This window comes from Monodon monoceros, unplaced genomic scaffold, assembly GCF_005190385.1.
Source record: "Monodon monoceros isolate NGI ecotype Baffin Bay Population unplaced genomic scaffold, NGI_Narwhal_1 Super_Scaffold_15, whole genome shotgun sequence".
Lineage (NCBI taxonomy): Eukaryota > Metazoa > Chordata > Mammalia > Artiodactyla > Monodontidae > Monodon > Monodon monoceros.
The window spans coordinates 30,827,020-30,846,947 of NW_021703771.1; the positions used below are offsets into that span (position 1 = coordinate 30,827,020).

General features: G+C 42.4%; 1 protein-coding gene across 2 annotated transcripts in view; it reads right to left on the reverse strand.

Moving 5' to 3' along the window:
• The window catches only part of FAXC (failed axon connections homolog, metaxin like GST domain containing), an 80,185-nt gene that overhangs the window by 54,806 nt on the left and 5,451 nt on the right, over nt 1-19,928 (reverse strand). Inside the window, exons 1-2 of one of the 2 annotated variants that reach the window (XM_029224204.1) lie at nt 19,517-19,782; nt 14,111-14,246 (exon numbers count right to left, since the gene is read on the reverse strand). In XM_029224204.1, coding sequence (XP_029080037.1) covers nt 14,111-14,246; nt 19,517-19,782 — 402 coding nt within the window. Of the gene's footprint in view, nt 1-14,110; nt 14,247-19,516; nt 19,783-19,928 lie in introns of those variants that run through there. The other variant, XM_029224205.1, reaches the window with a different exon arrangement.

Here is a 19,928-nt window from a genome sequence, read left to right on the forward strand (position 1 = left end):
GTGTGAGAGCCAGGTGATCTTTTTCCATGAATTTCAATTTTTCTGAATGTGGTTATATTACTTTTTAAATAAATAGATATAATTTTTAAATAATACTTAATTTTCCTTAACTTCCTTAAATATACTAAAGAACTCCTGGTCTATTTTTATCTAAGCAATTGGGGTCTGACTGGCCCACCAAGAGTAGTTTCTGAAAGTAATTTGGAGAAGAAAGATGAAGAGGTAAATCCTCTTTACCTCTTTTCCAAGCTGATGTTTCCCCCTGCAAGTCTGTCCTAGATGAGTTGAATGCATCTACACTTACACTACATTATTAGCACAGCAGTGAAAGCATAGGCTTTGGGTTTAAAACTCTGGCTCCCTCATTTAGTCACTCTGTGACCTTGGACCTCCCTGGTCTCCCTTAATCCCCCCCTGGGCTCATCTATATAATGGGGATAATAACAGTTGCTTGAATTAAATGAGAAAATGCACACCAAGTGTTTGACAGAGTGCCTTCGTCAGAAGTATTAACATCACTATCACCATTTCAAAATGGAGAACTTGAGGCCTTAAAAGAAAATCCCAGAGTCTTGGAAAACTGACATGCTACACTGGCCACAGCGCCCCCAACTTTTCAGCTTAACTTATATCCATTACATTCACTGCACCTCTGGAACCATCTTGAAAGGTCTCCCACTGGCTAAATTTGAGATAATTTGAGCAACTTTTGTGGATTATAACACGATGAAAAAATTTCACGCGGGTTTCCCTGGTAGCACAGTGGTTGAGAGTCCGCCTGCCGATGCAGGGGACACGGGTTCATGCCCCAGTCCGGGAAGATCCCACATGCCACAGAGCAGCTGGGCCCGTGAGCCATGGCCGCTGAGCCTGCGCGTCCGGAACCTGTGCTCCGCAACGGGAGAGGCCACAACAGTGAGAGGCCCGCGTACCGCAAAAAAAAATAATAATAATAATAAATTCACGCAACCACTATTGTGAATAAGAAATACAGGCATTAGTCCCTGCCCTGGTTCCCAGCACAGAGCTCCTAAAGCCCTTACACATTCCTAAGTGACAGGAGCAATAGGAGCACAGCTTGTTCTAAGGAGGTGAGTCTGAGGAGGTGCCTGGGTGAGCTGGTCACCAGAAAGACCAAGTCGCAATTAGAAGCTTAGCGCTTTCAAACCCCTCCCCCGTCTTCCAGAGAGGGCTTGGACATGGAGTTATCAACTGATCGTCTGTACATGAGGAAGTCTCCACAAAATCCCCAAAGTATCGGGTTTGGAGAGCTTCCAGGTTGGTGAACACCATCACACTGGGAGGGTGACACCCTCAACTCCACTGGGACAGAAGCTCCTACACTCAGGACCCTCCCAAACCTCACTCTTCATCTGGCTGTTCATCTGTACCTCTTATCATATCCTCTAATAAACAGGTAAATGTAAGTAATTGTTTCCCTGAGTTCTGTGAGCTGCTCTAGCAAATTAATCAGACCTAAGGAGGGATCATTAAAACCTCTGATCTACAGTCGGTTGGTCAGAAGCACAGGTGACAATCAGGGCTTGCAACTGGCATCTGGGGGTCGGGGGGGGGGCGCAGTCTTGTGGGACTGAGTCCTTAACCTGTGAGATCTGATACTATCTCTGGGTAGTGTCAGAATTGAATTAAATTGTAGGATGTCCAGCTGGTGTCAGTGAATCACTTGGTGCGGGGAAAAGACTCCACACATCTGACCATAAGTGTCAGAAATGAAGTGTTTCATGTGAGTAGTAAGCGATACTCATGGGGAGAAACACACCGGAGGGAGGAACTGGTTTTCCCTACACAGAAAGGAAGAATCTGAGTACTTCCCTTTACAAGTAGTTTTGTAAAAGAACGTCCTTCTTTTTTGGAGATGCATGCTGAAGAACTGAGGGGCGAACTGTCATGATTCTTACAGATTATGTTCAAATGTTGCATCAAAAAAATTGTTCATAAAGGTATATATGAAGAGAAATAAAGAAGGCAACATGCTACCAATTGGCAAATCTAGGTGAAGAGTATATGGATGTTCATTGTATTATTCTTTTAACTTGTCTGTAGCTTAGAAAAATTCCAAAACAAAAAGATGGTGGAGGTGGTGTACAGACAAAAACAGCAAATAAATAGAACATCAGAAGTTAGGGGAAAGACCAGCTTCTGTTTCCTAACCTCGTAACCTCACAATACCTATTTTTAGCTTCTATATTCAAAATGTTAAATAAATCACAACTGTTCAATCTTAACATGTAAAACGCTAATTTAATCCTTGCTCAAGAAAGGGAGGATTGCAAGATTGGAACCAAGATGGCGGAGTAGAAGGAGATGTTCTCACTCCCTCTTGCAAGAACACCAGAATCATAACTAGCTGCTGGACAGTCATCGACAGGAAGACACTGGAACTCACCAAGAAAGACACCCCACATCCAAAGACAAAGGGGAAGCCACAGTGAGACGGTAGGAGGGGTGCAGTCACAGTAAAATCAAATCCCATAACTGCTGGGTGGGTGACTCACAAACAGGAGAACACTCATACCACAGAAGTCCACCCACTGGAGTGAAGGTTCTGAGCCCCACCTCAGGCTTCCCAACCTGGGGTTCCTGCAAGGGGAGGAGGAATTCCTAGAGAATCAGACTTTGAAGGCTGGTGGGATTTGCTGAAGGACTTCAACAGGACTGCGGGAAACAGAGACTCCACTCTTGGAGGGCACACACAAAGTAGTGTGCACATCGGGACCCAGGGGAAGGAGCAGTGACCCCATAGGAGACTGAGCCAGACCTACCTGCTAGTGTTGGAGGGTCTCCTGCAGAGGCAGGGTGGCTGTGGCTCACCGTGGGGACAAGGACACTGACAGCACAAGTTCTGGGAAGTACTCCTTGGCGTGAGCCCTCCCAGAGTCTGCCATTAGCCCCACCAAAGAGCCCAGGTAGGCTCCACTGTTGGGTTGCCTCAGGCCAAACAACCAACAGGGAGGGAACCCAGCCCCACCCATCAGCAGTCAAGCGGATTAAAGTTTTACTGAGCTCTGCCCACCAGAGCAACAGTCAGCTCTACCCACCACCAGTCCCTCCCATCAGGAAACCTGCACAAGCCTCTTAGGTAGCCTCAACCACCAGAGGGCAGACAGCAGAAGCAAGAAGAACTACAATCCTGCAGCCTGTGGAACAAAAACCACATTCACAGAAAGATAGACAAGATGAAAAGGCAGAGGGCTATGTACCAGATGAAGGAACAAGGTAACACCCTAGAAAAACAACTAAATAAAGTGGAGGTAGGCAACCTTCCAGAAAAAGAATTCAGAATAATGATAGTGAAGATGATCCAGGACCTCGGGAAAACAATGGAGGCAAAGATCGAGAAGATGCAAGAAATGTCTAACAAAGACCTAGAAGAATTAAAGAACAAACAAACAGAGATGAACAATACAATAACTGAAATGAAAACGACACTAGAAGGAATCAATAGCAGAATAACTGAGGCAGAAGAACAGATAAGTGCACTGGAAGACAGAATGGTGGAATTCACTGCTGAGGAACAGAATAAAGAAAAAAGAATGAAAAGGAATGAAGACAGCCTAAGAGACCTCTGGGACAACATGAAACACAACAACATTCGCATTATAGGGGTCCCAGAAGGAGAAGAGAGAGAGAAAGGACCCGAGAAAATATTTGAAGAGATTATAATCGAAAACTTTCCTAACATGGGAAAGGAAACAGCCACCCAAGTCCAGGAAGCACAGCGAGGAGAAACACCCAAGGAGAAACACGCCGAGACACATAGTAATGACACATAGTAATCAAATTGGCAAAAATTAAAGAGAAAGAAAAATTATTGAAAGCAGCGAGGGAAAAATGACAAAAAACATACAAGGGAACTCCCATAAGGTTAACAGCTGATTTCTCAGCAGAAACTCTACAAGCCAGAAGGGAGTGGCATGATATACTTAAAGTGATGAAAGGGAAGAACCTAAAACCAAGATTGGTCTACCGGCAAGGATCTCATTCAGATTTGATGGAGAAATCAAAAGCTTTACAGACAAGCAAAAGCTAAGAGAATTCAGCACCACCAAACCAGCTCTACAACAAATGCTAAAGGAACTTTTCTAAGTGGGAGACACAAGAGAAGAAAAGGACCTACAAAAACAAACGCAAACCAATTCAGAAAATGGTCACAGGAGCATAAATATCGATAATTACCTTAAACGTTAATGGATTAAATGCTCCAACCAAAAGACACAGGCTTGCTGAATGGATACAAAAACAAGACCCCTATATATGCTGTCTACAAGAGACCCACTTCAGACCTAGGGACACATTCAGACTGAAAGTGAGGGGATGGAAAAAGAGATTCCATGCAAATGGAAATCAAAACAAAGCTGGAGTAGCAATACTCATATCAGATAAAATAGACTTTAAAATAAAGAATGTTACAAGAGACAAGGAAGGACACTACATAATGATCAAGGGATCAATCCAAGAAGAAGATATAACAATTATAAATATATATGCACCCAACATAGGAGCACCTCAAAACATAAAGCAACTGCTAACAGCTATAAAACAGGAAATCGACAGTAACACAATAATAGTGGGGGACATTAACACCTCACTTACACCAATGGACAGATCATCCAAAATGAAAATAAATAAGGAAACAGAAGCTTTAAATGACACAATAGACCAGATAGATTTAATTGATATTTATAGGACATTCCATCCAAAAACGGCAGATTACACTGTCTTCTCAAGTGTGCACGGAACATTCTCCAGGATAGATCACATATTGGGTCACAAATCAAGCCTCAGTAAATTTAAGAAAATTGAAATCATATCAAGCATCTTTTCTGACCACAACACTATGAGATTAGAAATGAATTACAGGGAAAAAAACATAAAAAACACAAACACATGGAGGTTAAACAATACGTTACTAAATAACCAAGAGATCACTGAGGAAATCAAAGTGGAAATCAAAAAATACCTAGAGACAAATGACAATGAAAACACCATGATCCAAAACCTATGGGATGCAGCAAAAGCAGTTCTAAGAGGGACGTTTAGAGCTATACAAGCCTACCTCAAGAAACAAGAAAAATCTCAAATAAACAATCTAACCTTACACCTAAGGGAACTAGAGAAAGAAGAACAAACAAAACCCAAAGTTAGCAGAAAGAAAGAAATCATAAAGATCAGAGCAGAAATAAATGAAATAGAAACAAAGAAAACAATAGCAAAGATCAATAAAACTAAAAGCTGGTTTCTTGAGAAGATAAACAAAATTCATAAACCATTAGCTGGACTCATCAAAAAAAAGAGGGAAAGGACTCAAATTAATAAAATTAGAAATGAAAAAGGAGAAGTTACAACAGACACCACAGAAATACAAAGCATCCTAAGAGACTACTACAGGCAACTCTATGCCGATAAAATGGACAACCTGGAAGAAATGGACAAATTCTTAGAAAGGTATAACTTTCCAAGAGTGAACCAGGAAGAAACATAAAATATGAACAGACCAATCACAAGGAATGAAATTGAAACGGTAATTAAAAATCTTCCAACAAACAAAAGTCCAGGACCAGATGGCTTCACAGGGGAATTCTATCAAACATTTAAAGAAGAGCTAACACCCATCCTTCTCAAACTCTTCCAAAAACTTACAGAGGAAGGAAGACTTCCAAACTCATTCCATGAGGCCACCATCACCCTGATACCAAAACCAGACGAAGATACTACAAAAAAAGAAAATTACAGACCAATATCACTGATGAATATAGATGCAAAAATCCTCAGCAAAATACTAGCAAACAGAATCCAACAACACATTAAAAGGATCATACACCATGATCAAGTGGGATTTATCCCAGGGATGCAGGGATTCTCCAATATATGCAAATCAATCAATGTGATACACCATATTAACAAACTGAAGAATAAAAACTATATGATCATCTCAATAGATGCAGAAAAGGTTTTTGACAAAATTCAACACCCATTTATGATAAAAACTCTCCAGAAAGTGGGCATAGGGGGAACCTACCTCAACATATTAAAGGCCATATACGACAAACCCACAGCAAACATCATTCTCAATGGTGAAAAACTGAAAGCATTTCCTCTAAGATCAGGAAGAAGACAAGGATGTCCACTCTTGCCACTATTATTCAACATAGTTTTGGAAGTCCTAGCCACGGCAATCAGAGAAGAAAAAGAAATAAAAGGAATACAAATTGGAAAAGAAGAAGTAAAACTGTCACTGTTTGCATTTGACATGGTACTATATATAGAGCATCCTAAAGATGCCACCAGAAAACTACTAGAGCTAATCAATGATTCTGGTAAAGTTTCAGGATACAAAATTAATGCACAGGGGCTTCCCTGGTGGCACAGTTGTTGAGAGTCCGCCTGCCGATGCAGGGGACACGGGTTCGTGCCCCGGTCCGGGAAGATCCCACATGCCGCGGAGCAGCTAGGCCTGTGAGCCATGGCCACCAAGCCTGCACGTCCGGAGCCTGTGCTCCGCAACGGGAGAAGCCACAACAGTGAGAGGCCTGCGTACTGCAAAAAAAAAAAAAAAAAAAAATTCACGCACAGAAATCTCTTGCATTCCTTTACACTAATGATGAAAAATCTAAAAGAGAAATTAAGGAAACACTCCCATTTACCATTGCAACGAAAAGAATAAAATACCTTGGAATAAACCTACCTAGGGAGACAAAAGACCTGTATGCAGAAAACTATAAGACACTGATGAAAGAAATTAAAGATGATACCAACAGATGGAGAGCTATACCATGTTCTTGGATTGGAAAAATCAATATTGTGAAAATGACTATACTACCCAAAGCAATCTACAGATTCAATGCAATCCCTATCAAATTACCAATGGCATTTTTTACAGAACTAGAACAAAAAATCTTAAAATTTGTATGGAGACATAAAAGACCCCGAACAGCCAAAGGAGTCTTGAGGGAAGAAAACAGAGCTGGAGGAATCAGACGCCCTGACTTCAGACTATACTATAAAGCTACAGTAATCAAGACAATATAGTACTGGCACAAAAACAAAAACATAGATCAATGGAACAAGTTAGAAAGCCCAGAGATAAATCCACGCACCTATGGTCAACTAATCTGTGACAAAGGAGACAAGGATACACAATGGAGAAAAGACAGTCTCTTCAATAAGTGGTGCTGGGAAAACTGGACAACTACATGTAAAAGAATGAAATTAGAACACTCCCTAACACCATACAGAAAAACAAACTCAAAATGGATTAGAGACCTAAATGTAAGACGGGACACTATAAAACTCTTAAAGGAAAACATAGGAAGAACACTCTTTGACATAAACCACAGCAAGATCTTTTTTGATCCACCTCCTAGAGTAATGGAAATAAAAACAAAAATAAACAAATGGGACCTAATGAAACTTCAAAGCTTTTGCAGAGCAAAGGAAACCATAAACAAGATGAAAAGACAACCCTCAGAATGGGAGAAAATATTTGCAAACCAATCAACAGACAAAGGATTAATCTCCAAAATATATAAACAGCTCATGCAGCTCAATATTAAAAGAACAAACAACCCAATCCAAACACGGGCAGAAGACCTAAACAGACATTTCTCCAAAGAAGACATACAGATGGCCAAGAAGCACATGAAAAGCTGCTCAACATCACTAATTATTAGAGAAATGCAAATCAAAACTACTATGAGGTATTACCTCACACCAATTAGAATGGGTATCATCAGAAAATCTACAAACAACAAAATGCTGGAGAGGGTGTGGAGAAAAGGGAACCCTCTTGCACTGTTGGTGGGAATGTAAATTGACACAGCCACTATGGAGAACAGTATGGAAGTTCCTTAAAAAACAAAAATAGAACTGCCATATGACCCAGCAATCCCACTACTGGGCATATACCCTGAGAAAACCATAATTCAAAAGGACACATGCACCCCAATGTTCACTGCAGCACTATTTACAATAGCCAGGTCATGGAAGCAACCTAAATGCCCATCAACGAATGGATAAAGAAGATGTGGTACATATATACAATGGAATATTACTCATCCTTAAAAAGGAACGTTACCAGGTCATTTGTTGAGATGTGGATGGATCTAGAGACTGTCATACAAAGTAAGTCAGAAAGAAAAAAACAAATATCTTATATTAACGCATATATGTGGAACCTAGAAAAATGGTACAGATGAACAGGTTTACAGGGCAGAAATTGAGACACAGATGCGGAGAACAAACGTATGGACACCAAGAAGGGAGATTCGTGGGGGGGTGGGGATGGCGGTGTGCTGAATTGGGTGATTGGGATTGACATGTATACACTGATGTGTATAAAATGGATGACTAATAAGAACCTGCTGTATAAAAAAATTAATTAAATAAAATTTAAAAATTAAAAAAATAAATAAATTTTTAAAAAAAGAAGTTAGGGCTAAGAGCCAAAGCAGAGAGTTCCAAAGGAGCCATTTTCCTTCTTTTCTCTCTTTCGTATTTAAAAAGAATGACTGTGTCAAATACATGCTTCTTTTACAACTAGTTATGGCAAACGATGTCTTTATGTATGTATGTCTAAAGACAAGTATGGAAAGATGGTCGGAAGAGTTAGTGATGATAATCTCCTGCTAGCAGGATGTCAGGCGATTTTCATTTCCCCCTTACATTTTTCTGCAGTGTTTGAAATTCTTATAAGGACCTTATGTCATCTATATGTAATCAGGAAAAAACAAAGAAATGGTAAATCCGTTTTTAGTTTGAAAAAAAATTAGCCATATCTGCAGGACTCCTTGTACACTTTTTGCAACTTCCTATGAACCTATAATTATAACAAAATGAAAAGTTTTAAAAATTGACCCACCAATATTTATATTCTGATTTTAAAAAGATAATAACTGTAACCAACGCATCAAGCTTTTTAAGAAAACCCTTGTGAGTTCCTACTAATGGTCATCAAATACTTATCCCCGTCTCATTTCTGTTAAAAAATAAAAAAGCTTTAAATATAAAGTCGTGCTCTTGGGCTTCCCTGGTGGCGCAGTGGTTGAGAGTCCGCCTGCCAATGCAGGGGACACGGGTTCATGCCCCGGTCCGGGAAGATCCCACATGCTGCGGAGCGGCTGGGCCCGTGAGCCATGGCCGCTGAGCCTGCGCGTCCGGAGGCTGTGCTCCGCAACGGGAGAGGCCACAACAGTGAGAGGCCCGCGTACAGCAAAAAAAAAAAAAAAACGGTACTTAAAGTCGTGCTCTTAGGAAGATGACATTTTAATCTTCTTTTAAAAGGTACAGGGCACAGAAGGGGAAGAGGGTAGAGCTCCCTGGTTCCATGACAGAATACCTCTCTACTGATCCTCCAAGCGATGAGCCCCACCAGCATTTCCCAGGAACCACCTACATGCACACAAACCCTCGCTGATGGCACACGGGTCTCAAGGCACCGTCCTTCCCCCCACCCCAACGCCACAACCCCCCCACCCCGCTCCCCTCCCCGGGGGCTCAGGGCATCCCTTTCTAAGCCATAGAACCATTTTCCTGTTACCTACCCCACTGAACACTCCCTTCATCTATTTTCCATAGAGACCTCAGAGAAGAAAAAACACTCCTATATCACTCCTTTCCTAAAAAATATACTTAACAAGAAATACTAATTTTGGAAGGGGGTAAGCAGTCCCCTTCTCGAAAGCCTCTCCAGGCCTCATAGCAAGGCATGCATCCAGTTGTTCCAGTTATACTAACTAAAAGCAGTATATGCACTGTTACTGCGTAACAGTATGCTCTGAAACATGACCGAAGGTGTTAGGCTGCTGGCAGAGACAAGGCTGGGGCAATCAGTGCTTGATGGCTTGAAGGCAAGAAAGGAAAGGGCACCACAGCCTGGCAGCTGCTGCAGCCGCTGCCAACTGCAAGAGGACTTCATCAAGGGTGGGGGGCACAGGAGATCCAGAAAGCCACCAGAGGCTGCAGAGCACGAAACTCAGGTTTGGGGCCCTAATTGCCCCAAAGCTGTCCTGGCTAAATGCAGCGATCTGGTGGGGAGTGACAACGGCCCAGAGACAGGCAGCCGCAGGGAGCAGTCTCTTCCCTCAACATGAGTCCCTCAGTGACACACATCTTCAAGTGCTGACAGCCAACGCCGAGCTGAACAAGGATCTCTCAAATCCGATCCAATGTATGTAGATGATTCAAGCCTTGTCTGGTCTTTTGCTATTTTCTCCTCCATTGCTGGCTTAGAAAGTCCTGAATAATCTCCCTGCTTCTCTGTCCAGACTGACCACTTGCATTCCAGTTCCCCGTCATAAAGACCCTTTTTCTGTTCTCCAAACACCTCATGCCTGTCAGATCCCCTAACTGAAGTCCAGATTCAGTGCCATATTCCCAGAGGAAAACTTACCAAGCTAAGCATGTCATTCAACTGTCCCAGCACTGCCTTAGGAGCATCACTGCCACACCCATGCCCTCTTCTGTACAGAAACCAGCTCAGAAAGTACAGGCATGGGGAGGCAGGACTTGGGGGATAATATCATTAGCAGGGCACCAAAACCCTGGCTGGGTGAGGAACCTTCCCCCTCCAACCTCCCAGCTGCTCTGCTTCCTGCTAAGAAGACCACCCCTCCCTATGCTGCTTCTTTGTAAGAGCTTTAAGGTGAACCCCTGACCAGTGGGAGCCATTTGGAGGAGTGGCAGCAAACTGGAGGAACCACAGTGGCGTGGGGATGCCTGGGGCTCACCTCCTTACTTTTCTTAAACTCCTTCAGAGGTACACAACCTGTGTCCTAAGCTTTAGCCTTTGCCCAGTGCAAATTCCTGGGCAGGGAAGCTGACATCCCTGGTAAAAGGGGACCTCAAACCAAAATAACTAGACACCTGAGGGGTACAGTTACTGTAAGAGAAGGGCAACAGATAATATATACAACATGAGGCAGAATGATTGGGACAGACTGAAAAATTTAATTAGCATAAGAAATATCCTCCAAGGGATAAAGGAAGAGATTGTAATACAAACCAAGGGAAAATATTAAGAAGAAAAATGTAGAAGTTAAACACAATGGATGAGATAAATAATAGGATGGATACAAGAAGAGAACAGAGGGATGCAATGGAAGCTCAGAAAGACAAATTCTCCAAGAAGGAAGAAAAGAATAAAGAGATAGGTTCAGAAACACAGAAAATAATAGCAGAGATTCCAGGATCCAGATAATCAGGAATAGAAAAGAAGAAGGAGAAACAAACAAACAAAAAAGAAAAGGAGGGCTTCCCTGGTGGCGCAGTGGTTAAGAGTCCACCTGCCAATGCAGGGGACACGGGTTCAAGCCCTGGTCCGGGAAGATCCCACATGCCGCGGAGCAACTAAGCCCATGCGCCACAACTACTGAGCCTGAGCTCTAGAGCCCGCGAGCCACAACGACTGAGCCCGCGTGCCACAACTTCTGAAGCCCGCGCACCTAGAGCCTATGCTCCGCGACAAGAGAAGCCACTGCAATGAGAAGCCCCTACTCACTGCAACTAGAGATAGCCCGTGAGCAGCGACAAAGACCCCATGCAGCCAAAAATAAATTAATTAAATAAATAAAAAATAATTTTTTTAAAAAAAGGAAACGTGAAGGACATTGATAATTTCTTAGAATCAAAAAGAGATTAAAGACTTCAGGTGAAAAGAGTTTATAAAGGACCAAATAAGATACATGAAGACCCACACCAAGCCAGTTATGATGACATTTAAGAATGCTGAGATTAAAAAATAAAGAAAAGAATGTTGAGATTCAATGTGAATTCTAAAAGCTTCCAGAGCGAAAGAAAAAGATCCAGATTAACATCAGACTTTTCAATAGCAACAGCAAACCAAAAAGACAATGGAGTAATATTTTCAAAGCACTGAAGGAAACGAACTCTGAATATAGAAGTATCAAATGTGCGGCATAATAAAGATGTTCTTGGGCATGCAAAGCCACTGCAAGTTTGCCCCATAAAGGCTCATTCAAAATATTCATCAAGGAAGTTCTCATATAAAAAAGATAAATAAATCCTGTAGGATAAGATATATGGGAAATAAAGCTAGTCAAATAACTTAGTAAGTTTTCTGGCCTAAAAAAAGGACCATAAAAAGAGAAAGGATTTCCAAAATTCCAGAATTAAAATATCAGATAACAGCAACACACCTGGGATAAGCCCTGGGAAGAAAGAGACCCAAGGTTCACGCAAACCTACTAACGGACTTGTAGTATTAGAGGGAAAGCACAGATTTTGACCCATATAAGAAGTGAGTGGGGATAAATAAACACAAATTTGGATCTTAAGAGCAACCGCCATAACAACAAAAATAGAATTTGTTTTTAAATAACAAGAAAAACATTTTTACCTATTAGAAAGCAGGAAATGAGATAAAATAAAAAACAAAGTATAGTAAGGAGAAAAATATTAAATAACATGTTAGAAATATGTCCTAATAAAATAATCATTGCAAGTGAAATGGATTAAACTCACCAATTAAGGACTCTCCGATTGGTTATAACTAATACATTGCCTACAAGAGACAAATACAAAAAAAAAGTAATAATAATAGAGAAAGAGGATGAAGAAAGATATCCCAAACAAATATGAACCAAAAGAAAGCTAGAGAATCGATCTGAATATCTGATAATATAGAATTCAAGGTTAAAAAAATCATAAGGGACAGAGATGGGTATTATATACCAGAAAAAGAAATAAAGCAGTAAAAGATGTGATCTTTCATAGTATGTGGACCTAACAATATAACCTCGAATAGATACATACTCTTACCTAAAGCAAGAACTGACAGAATGACAGGAAAAGAGAGAAATCAACAAATACACTTGAATATTTCAACCCAATCCTTCCAGAAACTGCTAGAAGAGGCAGACAAAAAATAAAGAGAGGAGCTTCCCTGGTGGCACAGTGGTTAAGAATCCGCCTGCCAATGCAGGGGACACGGGTTCAAGCCCTGGTTCAGGAAGGTCCCACATGCTGTGGAGCAACTAAGCCTGTGCACCACAACTACCAAGCCTGCACGCCTAGAGCCCGTGCTCCACAACAAGAGAAGCCACCGCAATAAGAAGCCCACACACTGCAACGAAGAGTAGCCCCCGCTCGCCACAACTAGAGAAAGCCCGCGTGCAGCAACGAAGACCCAATGCAGCCAAAAATAAATAAATAAAATAATTTTTTTAATTTAAAAAACTAAATTTAAAAAAACAGAGATATAACAGGTCTAAACAATACACTAAACATGCTCAAACAAGTAGATAAAGCGAAAGCTCTACTCCCAGGGAATATGATTCTATTTTCAACATTTATAAACAAGTAGCCATACACTAGGCTAAAATGTCAGTGAATTCCAAGGAATTAATATCACAAAGACTACCTGCTTTGACCATAAAATTCAAAAACAATAACAAAAATCGAAGTTTTTTTTAATGCCTATGACTAGAACTTAGGTGAAAAAGAAAAACATAAGGGAATATTTTTAAAAAATATAATTGAATGACAATGAAAACACAACCTGTCAAATTTGTGAGACACAGCTCAAGCATTACTCAGAGAAAAATTTATATTTTAAACGCATTCATTCCTCTGTTCCCTCTCTAAGGCTGAAATGAGCAAGTGCTTCCCTGAAAGTCACCCAAACAGAACAACGAAGCAGTAGGAAAAACTCTCACAAAATCTACAAATATCTCTTTGGTGGCCTGCTGGACGTTTGTCCCCAGGATTCATTAGAGATAAATATAATGCTTCCAACAAATAGAAACCTAAGGGAAAGAACCACGTCAGCCTCACCTTTATTTATAGGTTCCCAGTAGGCCAAACTATTAACCAAAGAATACTCTATGTCAGGAAAAAATAACATGGCCTTGAACACCACGGAAGCCCAGACCCTTGTGATCACTCGTTAAATTGGATGTAAAAATCAACAGACTGGGATCAAATCTGCTAAGTATCTACTAAGGACTGGGCACCACTGCTTTCATACCCACCCCTCTGGCACCAAGAGCGAGCCCTTCCCACCCTGTGAGATTAAGTACTTCCCCCCCAGCCAATATTGCTGCCACGAGGATAAAACATATTTGCACAAAAGTACCTGATAGGGTAAGTCAGCCATCCTTAAATAAGTTTCCATTTTCAAACAGAAAGGAGATAAACTGGGGACACCATTGTTAGGTCTTGCAAACTGATGCAAAATAATAGCATCTTTGGAGTCAATCTCTTGCTGTTTCCTGTCAAAACCAAAACAGAAAAAAAAGAACAATCCACGTGTTACACATGCAGTTCCCTTAGTTCCTTAGAGGCCCCTGCTGGGCCGTAGCTCCTCAATGGACAAGCAGGTCTGTTTGTCACAGGGGCTTACCTCACCAACAAGCACTTAGAGGGGGAAAGCTTGGTCAAAACACAAGAGAACCTCACAAACTCTGCTATTACCATAACTGCAAGGGCTCAGGAGAATAACATGTCAACCTCTTTCTGGTACCTGTGGCCTATGGGCAGGATGTGTACTTTCTGGTATAGGTCCACCTCTTCTCCAGCTGGCTATGTCTACCTGCCAGGGACAAGTTGGATGGCTAAAAAGAGATATTCTGTGCTAACTGTGCATCAGGCATTGTTCTGAGGGCTTCACGGGTATTATCTCATTTAATCTTCACAATAACCTTTTGAGGTAGGTACTACCGTTATCCATGTTCTGCAGATAAGGAAACCGAGGCACAGAGAACAAACTTGCCCAAAGTCCCATTACTAGTAAACGGCAGAACTTGGACTAAACCATGTAGTCAGAGCCTATGTTCTTGACCATGAGGCTGTACCATGAAACAGTCTATTCGTCCACAGGACCTTGGAATAACAGTGCAGATTTGCTCTGCCACGACTCAAGTGTGCAGGGAATCTGAGGCTCTGTGTATTCTGGTCCCTCTTCCAAACTCTCCATGCCCTCACCTGACCTTTCACCTGTGGTGCCAAGGAACCTGGCTTCTGGTGCTCTCTCCTCCTCTCTACCTTCACAGGTTCCCCACTTTCACCACACAGCATATATCCCAGTACCCCTGCCTTTTCCCTTTCTTCTGTCTCAGCCACACATCTATCTTTTCCTTTGGCTACTTTTCTGGGTGGTGAGGACTTCCCTGGTAGAATTCTTCAATAGCCACCACGTAGGAAATCAAACACTGGATTACACTTATGGATACCTGGGGTCAAGTGCAAGCCCTACTTCCTATTGGCCACGTCACCCAAGACCTCTCCTCCTCTCTCATTTGGAAAGTGAGGACAGTACCAATTCTGCCTCAATTATCACGAGAACTAAATAAGATAATTTCTGTAAACATTTGGTGAGCTTTCAAGCATTAAGTGGTGGACTTTATTCTCATTCAAAGAGACAAGGTCTTATCCCCTTAAACTACAAAATCTCATTCCACACAGTGGCACTCATACACCACATTCAGGAACCTTTTGCAACTTCCATCTTTCACTCTACCCAACCATTTCCCAGTCAGATAAACCTCACTCTTCCTCCTTGGCCTTCCCTAAGCCTCTGGTTCCTTCACACTGTTCCTAGTGTAATCTCACACTTCCTTCTACCCAAGCAAGCAAGGGCAAGCTCTTCATATCATCATCACAACGATGCCCACTTCCTGCAGAAACTCCATTCAGTAAAGCACACTCTTTTGGAGAAGTTTACCACCAGAGCGCCCTTTCCACTTACAGAGTTAAGAATGACTAATTTTGAAAATACTAGTCAAAAGAATAAAAATATTTGCCGCCTTCTGACAATACTTGTTATAAAACAAAGGTTTTCACTTAGATGAAATGTTTGGGAGGTCAGATACTAAAATTAAGATGCCACTTGGACTATGTTTCTAAAAAGTGCAAACTGTAGCTTTGACAATTAACTGACTTTGTCCAGTCAAGTAATTCAACTCAGAGTGGTAATTTCATGTAAATTAGCCAGGCAAAAAATTTAAGAACTGAAAGAGAGGAGATAAATGTAAAATCCCCTGCTCCACTGGCCAGAACAATCTAATTCTGATGGTTAACTTGGGCCATGTCATAATAAGAATGGATGTGACCAGCATATGCCAATGACTTTGTGTACATCATACATATTAAATTATTTCATTCTGATAGTACCACTACAGAGCGGATATTGCTATTTAAATTTAGAATATTATATCATACTTATATTTTACAGTAGACAAGGAAACTGAAGCTCAGAGAGGTTAAATAACTTGCCCAAGGAATACCAATTTAAGATCAAGTTGTTAATAACGCTAGTTCCCAAGCTCTTAAGCACTTCGACTACAACAAAAGTGGGCAATACCTCAGTTAATTTTATTAAAGTAGCTGGTTTGACTCAGACCACGCAAGCCTGGAACTTTCTGATGAAAGTCTGTAATAATTAATGATGGCCATCTTTTATTGAATGCTTACTATAACGTCGAACTCTGGCTAAGCATTTCACATGTGTTAACTCATGCAATCACCTCTGTGAGGAAGGCTACTATTATTATTTCCATTTCACAGATGAGAAAACTGAGTAACCAAGCTTACTCTCAGGTCCAAGGTTACATGGTTGGTTAAAGGCAGAGTGAATTTGAACCCAATCTGGCTCTAGAGCCCTCCCTCCAGGTCAGGAAGCTCTCTCTGTAATTTAAGACCAGAGGAGCAGGTAATCTGGACAGCTACATTTTATAAAGTGCCCTTATAGTGAGGACTGTCTAAGAGAACACCTGTCAAGCAGCAAGACTAACCCCTACGCCCATGGTGAAGGATATCACAGATGACCATGCCTCTGTGTACGGTCGATGGGCTGTTAGTTTATAGAGATCACGTGACCCATGGGCTGCTCTGATTCCCTAAGTTTTCTAGGGCAGGCTGAGCCCATGTGCCTAAAGTACAAACAAGCTATGGGTATCAAGTCATTCCTGGGTCATTCAATTTACAAACAACAGATTTCCAAATGCTGGACTGAATTAAAGAGAGCTGCAAGGCTCTCTCCACTAGGGGAGGATAAAGTAAAGGGCTGGGACTCTATTTCTTTAAAAATGCTGTGATGCGAAAAATATGAGTAAAATCCAAAATACCTACTTTGGTTATTATACTCATTAATTAAACTTCCGAAATAATTCTTACCTGGCAACTTTACTTTCCACTCTGGAGATGTACCCATAGATTAAGGTTAAGTCTACGCAGCAGGAAATCCAAGTACTGTGGTGAAGAATATGATTGCCAGTGAACTCAGACAGCGTAGCCATTTCAAGATGGATTTTCCATCCCACATATTTCAGATTGTTTTGTGTTTTGCCTAAACTACACAGACAATTGAAACTTAGATGTCCCATCAAGTGAAGGTCTCTATCGTGTAGCCTGCAAATCCCAGTGCCACATTTTCCTTGGTCTTCTTCCCCTATTCCCTCTGTGCCCCTAGCGGTTGTCAAAAACTCAGGTCTGTGCCACAGACTTGTCTTCCCTGAGCAATGCCCCAGTTCGCTTCCTCTCCGCCATCAAAACTTATTCCAGAATTGGTACTTGTTAGGAGAAAGTAGTAGAAGTGCGGGCTCCGCAGACACACATTCTCAGATTTGAATCTGGATCCTACTACTCTTACTACGGGATCTTGGGTGAATTGCTTAACCTCTCTCAGCCTGAATTTCCTCATCTAAGAAATGGAGATCAAGCATTCAAAGGCAGTTGGCAGTTGCGAAGGTTAAATGCGATCACATAGGTAAAGCACTTCTAAGCAGAGCCGCCTATTAAGGGCTCAAAAACAGGCAGCCATTTGGTTATTATTTGCATTACAACAGGGTTTCCCAACTCAGAGTAAACATCTGTCAAGAAACAAAAGTGAATAAACCAAGGATTAAAAACACTTTTTCAAATAAGTGTCCAAGTGGGCAAGGGGCTCTTCTGGGCGCAGAGACCACACCTACCAGGGCATGGTCTGCTCCCAAGGTCAACTCTGAGCTCCCCCACCCACCTCCCCATTTCCGCAAGGTCATTTAAGCAAGTTTGAGACTCAGTCCTGTAAAGCTGTGCCTCACTCCCTCCTCAAAGTGGAAGACTGGTGAGAAGCCACATGGTTCGGAATCCTCCAAAGGCTTTGGACTGGAATATGAATTTCAGAACAACTGGGTTACCATTTCAAGCACTGCACAAATGTTTTCGTTTTCCATATGGCCTGAAACCTAGCTTGAAATAGAGTTCTAAAACTGGAAAATATATAAAATAATCTAGAGAAATAATTCACTTAATTTTTTAAATTTGGTTCAACTAGATTCAAGACACTGTGCTAAGTGAGAGAATTCAATGATAAGCTTAAAATAAAACTTCCCAATTATGAAAGACAATACATTTCCCCAGACCTAAATGATTTCCAACTCTCTCGGAGACTAAAAATATTCAAAATACCTGTTAGGCTGCTACAGTGTCCTCTTGGAATCCCTGCAGGCCTGTTAAAGGTCACCTATCACTGTCTTTGTTTATAAACCTATTGTGTAGGATTCCCCCATGGGAAGAAGACATGAAGACACATTTTCTCACTCTTTAGAAAATATTGGCCAAGAGGGACATTCTGAGCTATTGAAAACTGCTCTTTGCTGGTCCTCCCCCCAGTGACAGAGGGCTCAAACACATGAAAATTTTAACCGTAAACTGGCATATCAATTAGCCAAACCACTGGTCCCGGCAGCCTATGGCATTATTCTACTCAAACAAAGATCTCGTGTCCGGCTGGATGTACCAACAGCAGGGGCCTCCATTTTCTGGTATTTCCAAGTCAATCCTGTAAACATTCTGCGGCAGGCGGCAGAGGCAACTGTTTAGGGCCTGGGGCAACTCCCATGCAGGCCCATGTGCTAGTTCAGTCCTCTGGATCTCCTCCTGTTCGCACAACAATGGTATTTAAACCTGAAGCTGGTGCTTAGCTTTAGATACCAGATTAGCACATAACCGGGTTAAGGCTGCATCAAAATTGCACACTCCGCTGTGCATCCCTAACAGGGACCCGGAGGTCTCTGAAGCTTTTGCAATTTCAGCCTTTTGATGATGTTGACACTTGGGGACGGACAGTGGAGAACTAACCTTTAAGTAAAAGATAAGGTTAGTGGTTAATATCCCAGCATTATCATCTATAAACAAATAGGGCATTGCATAAAAATGTAACTTAGTATTTCTGCAGGACCTAATTCTATTGTTGCAAACACACTGCAGTTAAGATCAGACTATTATGCTCCATAACAGCCCAGAGAATTTTTGCGTTTAGCACCGAATGATAGGGAGACAAGTGTTTTTCCCTCCCAGTACCAGTTTAATTCTCCTGTCAACTCCAAACTGCCCCTCACGGCCAGGTGACCACGGACTGCCTCTGGCGAAAGGGAAGGACAGGACTCGGGCGTTTGGGCGTTGTGACCGAGGGGCTGGCACGGGTCCCCTCTCGCGCCAACCCTGCCCTGGCCAGGTGTCCCTCTCTGCGCCCCTGCACGGGGCCCTCTCTCCGGCTCACCTAATGACCAGGAGTTCGTGGAGCAGATACGCAGCTGCGGCCAGCAAAGCTCCCCCGGTCAAGTAAAGGGTTTTCTTCCACCAGGGATCGGAGCCCAGCCCTGCCATGATCCCACCGTAATCCTGCAAAGGGAAAGCGATGATGTCCCCATAAAAGGAGAAGGGCTCCTCGGACCCGGCCCACCAGCCGAAGAAGGAGACGCTCTGGTTCCAGCTCAGATCCACCACGCACGGCCTGGACGAGGCAAAGCCAACCCCCCAGTGCATGCTGCGCGGCTGGCTGCGGGCGCCCCTCCCAGGGCCCGCGCCGCCCGCATGGGAAGGGGCCGGCGCGGCCGGGCGCGGGCTCAGCGGCGCACTGGCGGTGCGGGCGGCGCGGGCGGCAGCGACCGAGGCGGCGGCGGAGGAAGAAG